The 20210-nt window shown below is 25.8% G+C and overlaps 1 protein-coding gene across 1 annotated transcript; it reads left to right on the top strand.

Annotated features, from left to right (window-relative positions):
• Positions 1-2970: 2970 nt before the first annotated feature.
• LOC111277993 (uncharacterized) lies at positions 2971-3878 on the top strand (the record flags this gene model as incomplete). The annotated part of the gene is made up of 1 exon (XM_022864434.2): positions 2971-3878. A coding segment is annotated over one exon (735 nt), but the record flags the coding sequence as incomplete, so codon positions are not given.
• Between the last annotated feature and the right edge of the window lie 16332 nt (positions 3879-20210).

A 20210-nucleotide genomic window follows, 5' to 3' on the forward strand; every position in this document is an offset into this window, starting at 1 on the left:
AAATACCTTGAATAATGCGTAGATTATTCAATGCGTTTTTGACAAAAAACGCTTTCAATAATCCACGAATTGTTCAATTAGAAAGGATTATTCAAGGCATTTTATGTAAAAAAAAAAAACACATTCAATAATCTCGACCTTTTTTTAAAGGAATATTCAATGTGTTTTTGTCCAGAAAATACCTTAAATATTTTCTTGCAAAAAATTGAAGGTGTTTTTTTTTACCAAACTTCTTGTGATCATTTTTAAAATTTATTCTCGTTTCTTGAACCTTGAAATTTCAAACTACTAATACAGTGAATGATATTTTATTTTATAAAAAAATTTTGCAAATAACATAAAAAAATATTTATATGAATATAAATATTACTGTATAAGTAGATTATTTATAATTTGGTTTTCGATCTAGAATGATTTAAAATTTTATGAAACTATATTAAAATTGAAATATTAATTGAAACCAAATTAATATAATATTGTAATTAAAAAAATTTTTAGTATAATATTTAATTATAAATTTATTAATTAATATAATATTTACAAATTTTATTTAAAATTTATTATAATTTAAAATTAATTAAGTTACAAATTTTATTTATTAATAATTATAGCTTTTATCAAATTATAGTTTTTAAAAAATTTTATTAAAGGGAAATATTATGAATTAATATTTTTTTAAAAAAATTAAGAATAAATATTTTTTTAGCTTATACTGACGGTTATTATAACCGTTAGTATATAACATATTTATACTGATATATATTTATATACTATCAAAAAAAATTTACCTATAGGTACAGGCACTGTCTATACTGATAGTAACAAAAATTTATTAATATAGATATTTTTTATTTACATAATTTAATCGTTAGTATAGATAAATATTAATATATAACATATTTATACTGACAGATAGTTATATACCATCAGAAAAAATTTATCTATACCGATGGTTGCATAAAATGTTAATAAATGTATGATATAATCTAATGATATTAAAAATTTATCAATAAAAGTCTATTTTACTGATATAATTTGACTGTCAATATAATCAAATGTTAGTATATAAAAATTTTTTTATAATGTTGATTTGAAGATTGACTTTCATTTGCCTTAACATTTTATTTTATCTTGTCCTCAGTTAAGCGTTCATCTTTATAATTAATTTTACAAATGTTAGGCCCATCCTCCCTTCACCATATTTTGCACTCTTATTTTTTTTTCTTCAGTCTAATCACGTCTTTCTTTAAGAACTTTTTACCCATTATGCATGGATCATTGATAATTGCATCCCACATCTTTATTCATAAACTCTAATATAAATGGACATCTTTATAAGCCAATATTAATAGTTTGTTCCATGACAAACCAACATTTTTAGATGCCATGGATCAGTCTTGAGGATGTTTAGCTTGAAATCATAAGAGACTTGCCTGATTCACTTCTTTATTTGGTGGAAGACTTAGTCTTTGCTCTGGTGAATGACCAAATCTTTGTTGTGAAGTAGGATTTGCTTCTTGTTGGACCAAATTTGACTATTTCGTGCCATGTGGAAGAAACTTTGATTAGCTTTTTTGCTAACCTGGATGGGAATTGGAACAAAAATAGGGAATTGGAACAAAAATAGGGTATCTAGCACTAGTGAGTTTTTACAGCTAAAAAACAACGTGAGGCGAGAGACTTTTGAAGAAGGTTTAGTGGTTTGCTGGGCGATTTAGAATAGGAAAAGCGCTGTCGTGAAACAAAATGAGCAAACGAATCTAGTTATAACAACAAGCTATGCCAAAAACTTTATTATAGAAAGTTCAAGAGCAGAATGAATGTGCATTAGTCAGTTATCGAGTAGTATGGGAATGACCGGCAGCAGGAAGGATTAAAGTAAATTTTGATAGGAAATTTCATATTAAATAAGGCTTAAGAGGAGCTGGCTTAGCTTGATTTATATAATTATTTTTAAAAAATAATATTTATAAATTTAGAGTTTGAATTTCAAAATTTGTAATTTTTTTTTTTATATTTTCAAATTACTCTTTTTTGTGGAAAAAAAATAACTTAGGAGTCATTGAGGTAATTATCAGAGAGATAGAGGGTGCTCGGCGCTTTATCAAGCAGTAGGGATAAAATAAGGGACGTAAGGGTGATTGAAGCAAATCTAGCAGCCAGAGCAATGGAGCTGGCAATTGAAATGGGTTTCATTCATATTTGGTTTCAAAGGAATGCTTTAAGGGTCATACAACAAATGAAAATGGTAGAGGTAGATCGATCAATGATAGGAAACCTTATGAAGGAAGTAAAAGAAAGATTGAAAGCTTTCTTGAAGGTCAAGATTACTGTGTTAAGAGAAAAGCTAATTCGAAAGATCATTCCTCGGAAAACATGCATCGAAAATAAGAGAAAACTTATACCAGTTGGATTGCCTTGATTTTAATACTGTAACAGGAGATATGATAATTTATATATTTATATTAAATAAAATATTAATAATTTATATATTTATATTATAATTTATATTGATATAAAAAATATAAAATAGATTATAATTTTTATAAAAATTTTATATCATATTATTTTTATATTTTTTTATGATATTTTTATCACTATTTTATATTTTAAATTACTAAACTTACGTAATAATTATTTCATATTGTGCTCATACTTACTTTATTAATGAAGTTTCTAAGTTAAAAGAAAAAAGAAAAAAGAGAAAAATTATTTACGTATTAAAAAATCATTAAAATTTTAACTTTTAATAATTTGTCAAACATATTTATTCGTATAAAAATTCAATCTCGAAACTTTGATATAATAGTATCTTTCTGCTAGTATTTTATTTTAATTAATCTCCAAATTCACAATCTCGAAACTTATTCCCCCAATTAGCTAAGGCAAAGTTCATCAAAGTCAGCTTTAAGCATCTTTCTGCTAGTATTTTATTATATTTACTTTTTTTTTTCTTTATTGTAAATCATATTTGGACTAAATTTAACTGAAAAAAAAAAAAAAAAAAAAAAAAAAACGCGATATTTCAAGCAGAAAAAATCTCACATAAAACGAAAATCAATTGTATTAATTTTCTTAAAAATAAAAGAAATCAAATCAAGATCAAATCACTGTCATCGCACCTTCCCCGTGCATAAAAATCAGTTTCCTTATACCATAATTTGTTTTCTTTCAACTCCTCACTACAAAATTATCGTCGCCACCACCACCAGTCCTCCGCCGAACCGCAACTCTCCTTTACACCATGAAACGCTTCTCCTCAATCCCAGTCCGACGCCGGCCTTCCCTTACTCCATGTTCGACCTTGCTCGTCTCATGCTAACTATTGGGTCGTGGCTACGAATGCGCCGCAGCCGTTGTTTTTTGCTCTTACTCTGTTCCCCTCTTTTCCTCCCTTTTCTCTGCGCCACTTTCCCCTTCCTTTGCATAGCCGAAGCCTACGTTCGGATTTGTCGGCGAAGAAGGAGCGGAAAGGCGGCGGCGACGTCGCAGGAAGAGGAGGAGAATCAGCTGCGGCGATGTGAAGAGGGTTGTTATGGGGGTAAAGAAGAAGAGACGGAAGTTAGGCTGCTACAGAGGTATTTAGAAGATCAGTTGGCGCTCGTTGGATCTGCTTATGAATGCGGCGATGACTTTGATCATCATGATCATCATCATCAAGATGCTGATCGTGATCTTGACTGTAAAGTTGCACTTTTGAGTTAATTTGTACTTTTTTTTCTTTAATTATTTTTAGGTTTTTTTTTTCTTTTCTTTTTTTTTTGTAAATTAAACTATTAATGTAATTTTAGCTTTTCACCTTTTTCTTGATCAAAATTGAGATCGAGTGCTATTCTCTTATTTAGACTTCGAAATAAAAATTTTGCAAATTACATAAAGGACATTTTCTTTAAGTAACGTTTGCTTGGCAACATTTTAATGATTTTGGGGAAAACGATATTAAATGAAGATGTTGGATTTTAAAATTTTATTTAGAATATAATTTGATTTAAAAAAACAGGATATTTTTATTTTTATTTTCTTGAAAAATAAAAAATATGAATAAAAATGTGTTTGATAATTGATAATAACAATAAAATTTTAAAAAATAAAAATAAAAACGTATTGAATTATGAAAATAAAAAGAGATATTTTTTAATTATGAAAATAAAAATTGCCTACTTTTTTTTGTGTTTTTTAAGTTATTATATTTGAACACTTTTTAACGTGATTAATTAATAAATATATGTTTTTTATAATTAGATAGTATTAATAATAATGTCATTGAATATTTTATTTATTTTTTGATTTTGTATGTTCAAAAAATAATTTTTATTTTTATTTATCAAATATTTTTTTGAAAAAAATAAAATGAAAGCTATTTTTTAAAAATAAAAAATATAAAAAATTTTTATTTGTGTTTGGTTAGAAAAATATAAGATTACTCAACAAAATTTTTTATTATATTATTTTTTATAATACGTAAATAACATGTGATATTTATAACATATGAAACATAAATAACACATAATATTTATAATATATGGTACGTGAATAATTTATTATCTTCGTTGAAACTTAAAAAATTTAAAAAATAAATTTTTTTATTTGTTTTAATAAAAATTACATTTTTTATCTTAAAAACGTTTTTTTATTAAACTTTGAAAATATAATTTTTTAATATTTTTTAATAAATATTAGTTTTTTATCTAAAAAATAACATTTTTGTTTAATTCTAAAACATAAAATTTTAAAATAATATATTTTTAATAAAAATTACGTTTTTAATCTTAAAAATATTTTTATTGTCGAAATTATAAAAAACAAAATATAAAATTATTACGTTTCTAAGATAAATAACATTATTTATACAGAATATAATTAAGTTAAATATAAAAAAAATTTACTTTCCCTTTTAAATCTTAAAAAAAAAAAACTCAGGTAGGTGAGAGTTTTCTATTTTTCTTGCTTTTTCCCTTTTTAACACGATTGAAAATGTAAGATTTCTAATGCAGGAAAAAGTTTTCAATCAGACTAAGAAATCAAATAATAAAAAATTAAATATAATCCAAAAAAAATAAATTTCATAAATCAAACGTTCTCTAATAGATTTTGTTAATTATTTGAATTTTTAATTAGCTTACATTCTTTTCTTAACTTAATTATTTGGCAAGTTGTGAAGGATTTATTACTCGATAAAGTTCAAATTTAAATTACAATTAGATTGTTGCCTTCCACTTTGATGAAGGAAAATTTTTAATATTTATAAAATTTTTTATTAAATTAATTTTAAAATATAATATTAAATAATAATAATTTTTTTAAAAGTTATTAAATGATAATTGTTCGTTTATAATTTAAAATTTAAATATATATAAAAATAAACAAATAAAATAAATTATTTATAATATTAAATAAACAAAACAAACAATAAAATCAACATGATCAAACTACCAAAATAACATCGTTTTGATTAGGGTATAAATATCCTTTTCAAGCTTTTCCTTTCATTTTCTTTTTCTCTTATCTTGTGACACTTCTAGCCTTTTTTTTGTAAAAGCCTAGAATCGTCGAAAATCTCAAGCTTGCCTAGATTTTGATAGTAGGCCATCATGTTGGTTGTCGCCGGCCATCATGTTGGCTGTTACCGACCATCATCGGTCACTGCTCCCTGACATCGGTTTACTTCCAAATTTCACCCAGATATTTCTTGTCACTTAATTTTTCTCTTTTTCACACTAGATTTTCTTAAAAACCTTTAGATTCTCCTATATCTATAAAAAGAATCAGCGGTTACAAACCCTAAAACCTCTAGTTTTGCCACTTCAATTCACCTAAAAATAGAACATATCCTCCCCATCACCTAGTTCTTCTTCTCAGTGGGCTTAGAACCCCAAAAGTTTTTCGATCATTATGGATCATCGTTACCAGAACTAATCACTATTGACTTAAGGAGCTCACTCTTCTTTTTTACCTTTTTCTAATTTCACTTTCCTAATTGAAAATCCCTAAGCCCATAAATATAAGCCCTAGGGAAATTAACATCACGTTGCTAATTTCTTCTGGCATTTTTTTATAACTTATGTTCTATTGATGTGTATGGTTACTCAAAACTTTCATTATGTATGTTGATATTTGGAATTGCTGAATGAATTGTTGAATTAAAATATGCTAATTGTGTTACTGAAAAATTGTATTTTGTTGAATTATATATTGTGTTGATTTTGAAATTGTTGTTCTCCTTGATTGTTAATCTTTTTTGTTTTTTATATTGCTTCTTGATTGATTTTTATGAATTTTATTAGGTTCAAATTAAAATTTTTTAAAAAACATTTAGATTTGTTTTTTTTTATTTTTTGGATAATTTATTTATTTTTTAATTGTAGAAATTTTTAGTTTTTTTATTGCATTGATTTTTTTAAAAGGTAAAATGGTTATTTTATAATAATAGATAAAAAAGGATTAAAATGATTATTTTATAATATTGGGCAACTGTTAATAGGTAAAACCTTTGAAGATACTTTTAATATAGGATAGTGTAGAGATAAGAGATTAAATGGTCATTTTACAATATTGATAGAAATTAATCATTAATTTTCAAATTAAGGAGTAAAACAATCATCTTAAATTATTGGACAGGTGTTAGCATGTAAGCTCTTTGAAATAATCTTTTAGATTTTTTAAAAATATTATATATTATTCTTTTTGTCTAATTTGTTTGGCTGGTATTAATTTTTATGGAGTTTAAAAAAAAAAATTTGACTTTAATGTATTTAACATTAAAATTAAAATTTTTTTATAAAATTAAAGTTTCATAATTTTTAATGTCAAAAAATAAAAAAAATCATAAAAATAATTTTAAATTACAAAAAAATAAGAGTTTTAAATGTTCAAAAAAATGATATAATTTTAAGTGATTCCAACAAAAAAAAAAATGGATAAGAGGAAGTAATATTGATTAAGGATATAATGGTCATATTACAGGATTGGTATAGTCATTAATCTCCAAACTAAAAGTTAAAATAGCTATTTTACAATAAGGGACAAGTGTTATCCCCTAATCTCTTTAGGGATTTTTTTTAATTGTATGGTATATATATTATAGATTTTATAAGTATTTTTAAATTCAAATTACAAATTAAATTGCAAAATTTAAATTACAAATTTGTAGGTTTATGCCTTTATTCCATTGTAATAAACCTACATCAACTATTATTTTTTGCCTTATGTGGCAATGTCTTCATTCATAGTAGTGATAAGTGGGCAAGTTTATATCGATGTATCTTTGAATTTTATTTATTTCATGTTTGAATTCATTCATTTGCGGTTTGGATTACATCAAATTTGGATATTTTTAGATTTGGATAATTTAAAATTTAATATATATAGGCTTGGATAAATTTAAATTTTGATATTCATGAGTACAAATTTTATGGATTCTAAATTACTTCAATTTTAAACATTTCAAATTCGAATTGATTAACATTCTAACCTATTTTTTGATTATTTTGAAATTATTTAAATTATAGAAATTATAAGTAATTTCAAACATAATAATTAATTTATTTATTAATTTAATAAATTTAAGACGAGAATGTGTAAGAAATACTAAAATTAAAATTAATGACATATAGTTCTTTTGTGCCAGATGGACTTAGCAGCTTCCATTAATAATTTTTCAAAATTTTTTATTATCTTCTTTTTGGTGATTTCTTTTAAAGGGCTTTTTTTTGAAGGTATCATTAAAAATCAATATATGAGATCAACATTTTAAAAATCTCTCTATAAATATATATATATATATATATATATATATGGCATCAACAATTATAAATAGAATGTGAAATTGATATAAATTCGGCATTTCACGAAGATTCTTACGTTTACCAAGAGGGAATATACAAAGAAAATTATTGAAAATTATCATTAATATTTCATTTCTAAATTTAAAAAAAAAAAAATCTATCAAGAGATTAAATACACAACATTATCATTTTACTTTTCATTATCATCATCCGATCCTTCACTTAAATCATATACTTTTTTTTGTGCTTGAGCTTTTTTATCTATTAAATTTTTTTATAAATGCTTACATGTTTATTTCATGGAAAGTCTGCACTTTTATAATCAAAATTGGCATATCAAAATGAAAAAATTATAATTTTATCTATTATAACGTATAGATTTATGAACGTTAGGCATGAACTTTAAGAGTTCTCATTAATATTTTTTATTTAGGTGCAAGTAAATATATTAATAATCATGTAAATATTACTTATACAATTAAAAATATAATCATGTAAATATTCAATATATTGATAATCACGTAAATATATTATTAATTATGTAAATATATGTAATAAATTAAATTTATGTAAAAATAAAAGAATAAAAAAATATATTTACAAATAAATAAAATGGAATAAAGTAAATAAACAAATAAACATATATATAAACCTAAAATAAAAAGAAAAAGGCAAAAAAATTATACCAGTTGCGGGCCAAGAGTGATTGTATCTGCAAGAGTACATATCATTAATAGTTTAAGGTCCACACGGCTCCTCTTAATTTGTTTGCTTGTTGGACATCCCTTTGAGTAGGGGTGTAAAAGATATATTAGTACTTGCAAGCTACTCGGATTCGACTCGATTAAAATTCGAATTCGATTCGATAATTATCAAGCTAAGTTCAAGCTTGAGTAACTCGACTTATCGAACGAGTTGAATTCAAGCATATTAATACTTGACTGAAATAGCTCGCAAGCCTAATCGAGCTTTTCTATTATATATATTTTTATTATTTTATTTATAAAATTACTTTTTTACCCTTAACCTAAAAAACCCTAAAATTTTATTTTTTTTCTTTCCCTCTTTTTTTTTTCACTCTTTCTCTCCATCTCTCTCATATCACCAAGCGACGCCTTTTCACCCGCTAGTTTCACTGAGGGTTTAAGTAGTGATTAGGTACGAGCAATAATCTGATTAGGATTTTGTTGGAACTGCGCTCTTTATTAAGAGCATCAAAAGCATTCGAACTAGAGAGATAGAAAGAATAGTGTAGTGTTTAGTTCCTCTATGCCTAGAAGACTTGAAAAAGCTTCAAATTCTAGCGATCTTCAATTCAAAGTTGTAAGTCTTTTGCTTAACCGAGGGCTCGTTGGTCTTGCTTTCAATTCTAGAGGTCGAGATTTGAATAGCAATTGGGAAATGAGATTTGGGCTAGATCGAATTTCAGATAGTCCATTGCAATTCATAACAGTACACCCAATTTTTTTTTAAAAAATATTTTATCCTTTCAATTTGATTTTTTTTTCCTTTCATTATGTTTTGTTCTTACTTGGTTTGTTTTAATGGTGATTCATAAGATTCTGAGATTAAGAAAAAGAAGAGTGAATGTTATACTGATATCGATAAGTGGATATTTTCTATTTTCTCCTTTAATTTTGGGTCTTTATATTTTTCTTCAATTAGGTTGAATTTCTGCCTATTTGAATTGAAATAAATTTGGATTTTTTTAATATTCTTGCATGATATTTAATTAAATCTTAGATAGAGTTATTTGTATTGACTATTTTAATGGACTTTATTTGTGTTTTTAAATCTTTTCTCAATTCAACTTTTATTCTCCTCCATTAGAGGGACTTGTATTTTTTTTCTTTTTTTTTTTTTAAGTGAAGATGATGAATGGATATGGAAATTTTGGGTTTTGATACTTAACATGATGCAATAATTTTCAAGAAGATTTTTTTTTTACTTGTATTGATTATTGTATTTATTTTGTTTGATTATGGAATCAATGGATTATGGGATGGGCAATGTAAGTCTTCATCAAAAGCAAAGGAGAATTATGTTTTGAAGTGCCTTTCTTCGGCTTGTTACGAGCTTATATATGAAAGTGATCCCGTATGTAAAATCTTTCTTTGTTATGATGCTGTATGAATCTGTTTCTATTGTTTGGTTTAATGATTTCTTTTGTGTTTTCTGTCTTGTAGCTTGAAGAAAGAGAGAAAGATTTTATAAGGAACTAAGAGTTCAAGTACTGCATGTATAAGTAAGTTTCATAACTTTTATGGATTCATCATGTTTTTTTTTTTGTTTTATATTGTACAATAATCATGCTGTTATTGAACATATATTGAAATGAGAAGGCGTTTGGACTTTGGTTATGGTAATAGAAGTAGTTCTGTTAGTGTAGTGTGTAGCCTTTAAAGAATGTGTACACATACACACAAACACTAGTGTCTAGTTCAGAGATATCTTATAGGGTAAGTCATACTCCTCTCATTTAGTTTAGGCTGTAATTATAACTCACCACAGTTTATTTGGTAAGCAACTTTTGCATCCTTAGACTAAACGGTGTACAATACATTTATTGGTTTCCCTATATCTTGGCATTAGATCATTAGACATTTTTGGTTGCTTTATAACTAGCCTCAATAAAGCATTCAATTTCTACTTTGACCAGAAACCTTAAGTGGGCAAGTGGATTACCTTCATTTTACTTATGAGAGATGAAAGTAAAAGGAATAAATTAGACATACCATTTGAATTTTTCCCCCTTGCTTTCTTGAGGTGCTAGTGTTCCACATTTTGAGCCTATAATAATGAGGTGAAAAGAAAGTCTGAAGGTCAATATCGTCTTATCTATGCCTTGTTCTTCACATTAATTTTGACAATTTCTCATACTTTACATCTTACCTCTGTGCTAGTGATTGCATTATATCAGTATTTTTAGAGACAGTTAGAAATTCAAATTATTATTAAAGTAAGTAATCTTAAATTTATTAAAATTCCTACAATATTAGTATATTTTTTCAAAAAATAAAATTTCATACTCTTCTAATAATTTGTTCTTGTAACTTGTTTGGCATGTTTTTCGCAAAAGAATTTACCGCAATGTTTCTAACAACTTGTTTGCATTATTGTTTGATCTCAAAATCGAATTATTATTTTAATTTGTCTTTTTTTTTTTGTTATAAGGAACTAAACATGTCATTTAACCACATCAAATATCTCTTCTGTACCAGTTCAGCTGATAACAAATTCTTTTGCTAGTCGAATTGTGTCAGATGATGATAATGATTCAATGAATGAAGCTTTAGATGCCATTGATGGTAACACAGATAAAACACCAATCACCGATGTCAATGATAGAGAATGTGATGATGCTGACCCTGAAGAGTGTGAAGAAGGTAATGAGAAAAAGAGACAAAAGACATTTGCTATTTGGTTAGAGTTTAAAGAAGTCACTCTTTCTGATGGTTCTAAAAAATGAGAGTGTGTCCATTGTAAGAAGAAGTTAACAATAAATGCAAGTAAAAGTACAACTCAATTTAAAAGGCATTTGATAACTTGTGTTAAGCAAAAAATTTTTCAGAATCAACAATAAATGATCAACTTCCAACCAGTAGACACATATGGCAATGTACAAATACTACCTATTCTCATAGATGGCAAGTTTGATATAACAAATATGATAGAGGTAGCTGCATATTGGATACTTATGCACGAGCATCTTTTTTTGATTATAGAAGAGAAAAGTTTTAACATGATGCCAAAACGTGAAATGCTTGAATGGGAAAAGAGATCACATAATACTATGAAAAAAGATTGCATACAAGTTTATGAAGCAGAAAAAAAAATTAAAGGTATTGTTGAAGACTGTCAATAAGATTAGTTTAACAACAGATTTGTAAAAATCAAGTAATCAAAAGATTAAATACATAGTTCTTACAGAACATTTTATAGATTCTAATTAGAGATTGCAAAAGCGTGTTATTAGCTTTGTTAACATACCTCCTCCTCGTTGTGGTGTTAAGATTACTGATTGTATTTTTAAGTGTCTAAAGGAATAGAAAACTGAAAACAAGGTGTTTATACTTTTTGTAGACAATGCTTCAAGCAATGATATGGTAATTAGAATTCTTAAAGACACATTTTCAAGAAATAGAAGGTTGCTTTATGGAGAAAATTATTTCATGTTCGGTGTTATGCACATATATTAAATCTTATGGTTCAAGATGATCTTTTCAAGATTAAGAATGTGATTGGTGATGTTCATGAAAGTGTTAGTTTTACTAATCAGAATGAGACAAGACTTAACTCATTTTCTGACATAGTATAGTAGTTATAGTTGCCTTTTCGAGATTAAGAATGTGATTGGTGATGTTCATGAAAGTGCTAGTTTTACTAATCAGAATGAGACAAGACTTAACTCATTTTTTGACATAGTACAGTAGTTATAGTTGCCTGATAGGAAACTCATTCTCGATTGTAAAACAAGTTGGAATTCAACATTTGAGATGTTGTCAACTGTAATCAAATTCAAAAAAGTGTTTCCAAGACTTAAAGAATAACAATCTTATTATGAATGTTGTCCAAGTCATAAAGATTGGAAAAAGGTGGAGCAAGTTTGTGAGATTTTATAAGTTTTTAATTCAACCACTAAAATCATCTCTGGGAGTGATTATCCAAATTCAAACCTATTTTTGAATGAAGTCTATCATGTGAAAGTGTTGTTGGATAAAAGGATAAATGATGAAAATGAATTTGTTCAAGCAATGGTTCATAAGATGAAGAGTAAATTTGATAAGTATTGGGGAGAATGTAATTTGTTGATGGCTACAGCAGCTATTTTGGATCCAAGGTGCAAAATAAGGGTGGTTGAGTTTTGCTTTCCTCGAATGTACCCTGATAAAGAAGCAAGAGAAAATATTACTAGAGTTTGAGATACCTTTTATGAGATTTATGAGGAATATGGTCGTGAGTATCAATTTGGCAATGAGCATAGTGCTGAAACTTAAGTGCATGATAATGGTATTAGTGGTATGAATATAAAAGCTTCTTCTTCTGGTTGGTCTGAATTTACAAATTATATAAAATCAGTTGAAACTACTCAATCACAATAATCTGATCTAGATGTAGCTGAGGGTTGCTTTATTTGTGAAGGAGATTTCACTAAGTTTGATGCTTAAGAATGGTGGAAAACGAGCACTTTGAAGTACTGTATTTTATCCAAGATGGCTCGGGATATACTTGCTATTCTTATCACTATAAGGGCTTCAGAGGCTACCTTTAATGCATGAGATAGAGTTATTGATACTTATTGTGCTTCTTTATCTCCTAACACAGTGCAAGCATTACCTTGTGAAAGAAATTAGAGTCGGAATCTTCATGGAGTGAAGAAGAAAAAAAAGTGAGTTTTTTTTATTATTATTTTGTTATTGGGTGACTATCATTGTTTTAATCTAATTTTTAACTATTATTTTTTTTTACTTTATCTATATAGAAAGAGAAAAAATCAATTAGGATTGTACTCAAAATCCCCTAAAGTGAGGATATCTAATGTCTTTTATATAGGTATGAAATATTATTATTAAATGCCTTTAATTTGTCACAACATTACTAAAGAAAAATAGGTGGTAACTAGTCTAGATTGAGCTTTTTGCATTATAGTTTACGAACTATAGGCTAACGAATGACAGAAACTCATGTTAAGGCAATTGACAAGACACTGTTTATATTTTTCTACTTTGATTATAAGGTAATTGACAATATAAAATTCATGTTTATGCTAATGTTAAAAATATAAAGTTATTGATCATTGTAATAATATTACAATCTTTTTCTTACATGGGTGCTTTTATTATTATTCTTATTGTTAATTATAATTTATTTGTTTTGTAATTATTCTTTTGTGTAGGTTTGTTGAAAAATAATATGAGCCTAATGTTCATTTGAAGACATAATATTGTGAAGGTAGCATATGTATTGTTGTTGGTTTGTTGTAACTTATTTGTGGGTTTATTTGCTTGGATATTTAATATCTTCCAATTAGGACTTTAATTTCTAAGTTTCATTATGTCTTATATTTGTGTGTTGTATTTGAATCATTTGATGAGACTTTTATTTGCTTGGATTTGATTGTTGTGAAAGTTATTATTATTATTATTATTATTGTTGTTGTTATTGTTGTTGTTGTTGTTGTTGCTATTATTATTGTTATTATCTTAAAAATATAATATCTATTAGGTTTAATAAAAAATAGTCGTAAAAAATCTCGATCTCGAGCTTAAGTTTGAGCTCGAGAATAAATAATCGAGTTTTTTTTTTATATAAAAATCGATCCTCTTTTATATATATATATATTAATTGAATTTAATTGGATGAACTTGAATAACTTGATTTTGATCATAAATCGAACTTGAACTAAAAAAATGAAACTCGATCGAGTTCGAGTCAAGTATCAAATCACGAGTTGGGAGTCGAGTTCGAGTTCGAAACTTTCACTATATCGACTTGACTCGATTTGATTACACCCTTACCTTTGAGCCACTACATCGGTAATAACCTATGGGGTAAGAAGAGCCTTTGATGAGTCTTTTTGCTGTACTTTCACCGAGCCTAAGAATCGACGGTGCAGCATTCTTACCTTTAAGGCGAGATCATTGTTTTCGACACCATTAGACATCAAAATTTTGAAAATCCACGTCCTTGATTGGCACTGACACCATTCTTTCCCGTATGGATTTTCCTACTATTGATTAAGGCCTTCGGGTGCTCTCAACTCCTCCTGTTGATTTCAAAAATTGTGCTCAAATTTTTGGCTTTTCAATGGCCTTGTATTGATTATCAATTGCTGCTGTCTTTGAACTGTTGATTACTTGAATGTCTGCTCTGCCGAATTGCTTGATGCTGGAAACTGCTAATTACTACTTGAAATTTTGTTCAAAATTGCCTCTCTATTAGTTGTGAATATTCTGTCAGGCTCCTCTTCTGTGATCACTGATTATTTATAAAGTAATTCATTTTGAATTAATTTTTTTTAAATATGAGATTTGATTTGATTTGATTACGAATTAATTATTCGATAATTATATGAATTAAACATTAAAATCTTAAAAAAATTGAATGCAAAATCTTCACACCATTTTCTTTTTCAATTTTTTTTTTGACTTTTGATTTTTTTTATTTTTTTAATCAAAATAAATCGCAAAATTAAAATCCAAACTAAATCTAAAACTTAAAATTAAAATTAAAATTAAATTACAATTAAAAATTTTAGATTTTTATAGACCCAAAACTTTTTAATTGGATTCAATTCACGATTGAAAACTCATTTCTATAAAAAAAATCTCGAATAAAATAAAATATATATATTATTTACCAATAGTTAAATATTTTTAAAATATATTTATACGACGAAATTATATTTCTATAATTTTTTAAATATAAAGTACAAACAAAATATTATTCTTGATCTATAACCTATGATATATATATATATATATATAAGTACGGATGTTAATGATTGTAACAATTTAAAAAAGACTACGGATGTTAAAAAAATCTTTTGATTGATGAAAACATGCATCAATGTGAATTATATTGCTAAAGTACCATTTTAAATAATTTTATGATAAATATTAATGAGATTTATTCAATCTATAAATAAAAATTTCATTAAAAAACTGTCATTAAATGAATCTATTTGATAAAAAAAAAGAAAAAGAAGAAGAGTTAATGTTACCATTGTTTTTCTTGACTTTCGTACTTTTACTATATATTAGTATTTGACATCACATGCATTGCGTATAAATACTTTTTTTTATATATTTTTAAATAACAATCCAGTATCATCAATTATATAATTACAATATTTTTATCTATTTTAAAATAAAAATTATTTTTTGAAAATAAATTTGCATATTGCATAAAAATTAAAAATACTAAAATGCATATTAACTTAAATTTGTATTATTAATATGTAAAGTTTGTCCCATTTTCAAAATCTATTCATTAACATAGAATTTATTACTAGAAAAATTAATATAAAATTAAATCTCTAATGATAAAGCAATTTAGTGCAGATTTATCTATTTTTTTTATAAATTTATTTACTAAAATTATTAAAATTCTTATTTGTATTGGATAAATATATTAATATTTATATAAAATATTTAAAATTACAAACTGAAAAAATGAACAAAAAATTGATAAATATAATTATATACATCAATTGACCAAATATCCAATTGAAATGTTGAAAAGTAGACATTATCAAAAAGAGTAGCAAATATCATTCATAAAAAAATAGTCAATAGGAATAATATTGCGTCAACTAATTGGCTTAACCTTAATAGTTAATACTTAGTTTTAATAAACCATGACATGTTAAAATTAATTGATACACCTTTTATCGATCTTGTTTGGATGTAGGTTCAATTTTGGAGTCACCACTCAATTTATGTCACAAATTGAGAATTGGTTACAACTACTAACATCATTAATCTTGTCTTTTCTAAAGAATTTGGCTTAAAGATTAGGGTATGAGATATAGGAGTAATTAAAGATCCTAATTTTGCTTAGGATAATCTACCTTTATTGTTTCATTTTAGATATTACACTGTCATGTTTTCAAATAATAATAATAAAAAAAACCTTAGCACTCACTTAAATGCATGCAAATGTGCAATTGTATGACACATTTTTTAATAAAGAATTGTTTAATTTTTACTTAAAAATATGTAAGTTACTTGGTAACAACAACAGGTAGGAATCGCAAAAATTCTCTTAATTTTTATACAATGAATTATGAATTGAGCCATATATTTTTTAAAAAACTTATTGAGTTTACTTTCCAACGGAATAAATGGAACTGAATTTTGTGTCTCTTATGAATAAATATTTAATTTTTACTAAAAAGTATTTATACTGTCTAGTAATAGTGCATGACATGGATTGCACAAATTATTACTATTAATCTACAAGAAATTATAAGGTGGGCCATAGATGGTTATAAAGCTTATCTAGTTTAGTTTTTAATGCACTAAAAAGATCTTAATTTCGAATTGTATACCTTGAGATACGATTATTTTAGTGAAAAAAGCTCAAAGCTGTTAGTATTAATTAGTTAAATTAACACATATATAATTTAGTTGTTTTAGTATAAATTATCTCAAATATGGTTGATTAATTACTGATAAGTTAAAATGACCTTAAATAGCCTTTTAATTATTTTTGAGGAAAAAATAAGTAGTGGAATTGAAAGAAGATAAATAGAATCTCACATATTTTACTTGTTTCGAACTTATTTATATATGTATATTTCTAAATGAGTGAATGTTTAATTTTTTATTTTTAATATATAAAAAAAAATTAGGTGTATGATTATGTTAAGTTTTGTTATATAAATGTTAGATCATGATTATAAACGGAATAAGAAATTAATTTATGCTTAAAGAACGATTTTATGATAACTACAAATGAATTCTTGGGAAGTGAAATTATCAATATCAAAACTAGTTCAACGGCACTGGCTAAAATGTTATCGTAGTTAGTATAGCCATAATCATATAATCTTGCTAATGGGTTACAATAGTCAACATAAAAGCCTTTGCTAACAAGTTATAATAGTTAGCAATGATAATAATGATTAAATTATCAATATAGCTATTGTCACGGGTTATAATAATGGCCATAGCTAATGATGAACTAATAATAATAATGATTTATGATGATGAATTTATGATTTTAAAGATTGATTCATGATTTGATGAAGTATGTATGTGATCATGATTTATGATTTATAATTGATAAAATGATACGTTTTGATATGATATCAATTCTTTGAATGCTTACATAAATGTTTTGGAAGCATAATTCGAATGATATTTTTGAATGATCTCTCTCTCTCTCTATATATATATATATATGAAAATAATATTTGATTCAATAAAAGGTGTCAACTTACACTTACTGAGCCATGATTTACTTATTTCTTTTTTACTTTCCCATTACAGATTATTAAAATGATAAGTTTGTTTAGTTTTGTGACTTGTGAGGAGTTAGAAGAATCTAGGTATTGAAGACATTATTTGGTAAATAAAAATTTATGAAATAATAATGTTTTTCTTTTAGTTGTATTAGTTGACATTGACTTTTCATAGATTTATTATTTAGTTGATTTATTCATATGAAATTTATTTGAGGACATTATTTTATTTAAGAATTTTTCAATGATTACAAAAAATATTTCGTATTACTTTAAAGTTTTACTTTAAAGTAATATAGCTGTACGACGTTTTAATCTCAAACGTGACAATATCACATGGTATGATCGTTGATGTGACAATATTACGTGGCACATGCTAGTTGATGAGACATTACCACCTTAGCACATTGTTAGAGATTAACGATTAAAAGACAAATAAAAACATTTATTACAACTTAAGTAATTAAATTAGAAAAAATTAATAGTTAGGAGTTCATTTTTAAAATATACATATAATTGGTTACTAATTATGTATTTTATCAAAAAATAAATATGAATATTAAATTTTATTGACTTTCTAAAGTGACATTTTGAATGGAATAATTTTAAGATACTGTACCCGTATTTCAAAGTGAGTTTTTTTTAAGCAATGTACAAAAGAAATAATAAAAAATGAAAAAAAAAAAAGTAAACCTTCAATTATATTTGCAATTTTAGATATTATACGATACATATGAGAAAGTTTTTAATTTTATCCAATAAACATAAATTCATATTCTAAATTAAAGAGATAGAATAACACTTCAATGTAAGTAAATATTAGTGTTTAGTTAAGGTTGCTATTTACGATCACATTGCTTATGATCATTTTTCAAAATTTTAAATATATTTATTATTATTTTAACATAAAAATAATAAAAATTTTAATGCAGATGAAATATTATAAAAATATTAAAAGTTAAAAAATTTTAAATGTAATATTTAATATATTAGAATTATTATTTTGTTATCGCTTTTCATGCTATGTTATGAGTATTATAATTTTGCTTATCAATTATATGATTTTTTATTTTATTGTATTTTTTTTTGTCAAAACAAAAAATAAAAACAGTGTAAAAATATAATTTTAATGAAACAATTTTGGATTTTATGTATTTTATATTTATATTTATTATATATTTTTAAGATTTTAATATTTTGTTTATTATAAATAATAAATGATAATTTTTATATTTTGAAAATTTCTTTCCTTGGCAACTTTTTTTTTTTGCCAATGGCAACCAATTGAAAATTTAAATTGGATTTTCTTTATGTGAGGACAAAATTTATTATTATTATTAATTCATTGGTGATTATTGATATTTATTTTTTATATTTTTATATTTTTTTCACGAAAAATACTTATTTACAAAATATTATAAAATATTAAAAGTAAAAAAATTTTATATTTATTTTCTATATGTAATAGTGACAATGACAATGAAGACACAAGGCCTAAAGCAAAACTATTAGGAGTATATAATGGTTAAAAAGGCATAGTGGTATTTTCCTCTTTCAAAGCCTTCAGCAGCAAATAAGGGTATCTTGGTCATTTGTGTCGAACTAACATGTCAGGTTTATCTGACATGATTAGTGCCACCTCAGCTCGACTCTGTCCTAATTGTCTACTTTTTGTCCTCTTTAGTTTACCTATAAATATGAAAACTCAAGCACCATGAAACCAGGTTTATCCTATTCATATCTCTCTCTCTCTCTTTCTCTCTTTCTCTTTTTCCTACTTTCTCACTCCATTTTCGACCTGATCTTTACTGACTTGCGTGTTGAAATGCAAATACAGCGAACACCTCCTACCTTTGCCTCTAACTGTCATTCCTTTTTGCATTTATAGGAATACTTTCAGGTCAGTGCTCGACACCAACATATGGCGCGTCAGGTAAGGGAAAAACTTTTCATATTAGCATAGTAGAAAACAATGCCACCAAGAAAAAGAACCAAAGAGAGAGGTAGTTGCCTCAGTTGGAATAAAAACTCACCTAGGCCAGCATTCTGCCCATCTAGCTTAACCATAAGTGGGACCAACCATAGAACAATTTTAAGCCCTGATTAACAAATACAAGTTTTTAAGCAGATGTTGCAAACTATAACCTCACGACAAGTTTTCAAAGTGCCGGACTTAGCCACATTTGGTTGAGTGACTATTGTCGGGCAACCGAGCTACAAAGAGGTGGAAGCCTCCTAGTCCTCTAGAGAAAAAGAATACACCAACCTAACTCATCATTGCCCCAACTACAATTCTACACATACCATAACCCAACAAACCATGAACTTCAATTGAATAGAGATTTGGAAGTTCGGATGCAAGCCATGAAAAAAGAGCTAAAAATGAAAGCAATGGCATTTGAGGATGAGATCAAATTCTTGAATATCTTACCATTTATTGAAGAGATTGACAGAGCCAT

Source organism: Durio zibethinus, chromosome 7, assembly GCF_047325235.1.
Source record: "Durio zibethinus cultivar Kanyao isolate XHJ-2024 chromosome 7, ASM4732523v1, whole genome shotgun sequence".
Taxonomy (NCBI): Eukaryota; Viridiplantae; Streptophyta; class Magnoliopsida; order Malvales; family Malvaceae; genus Durio; species Durio zibethinus.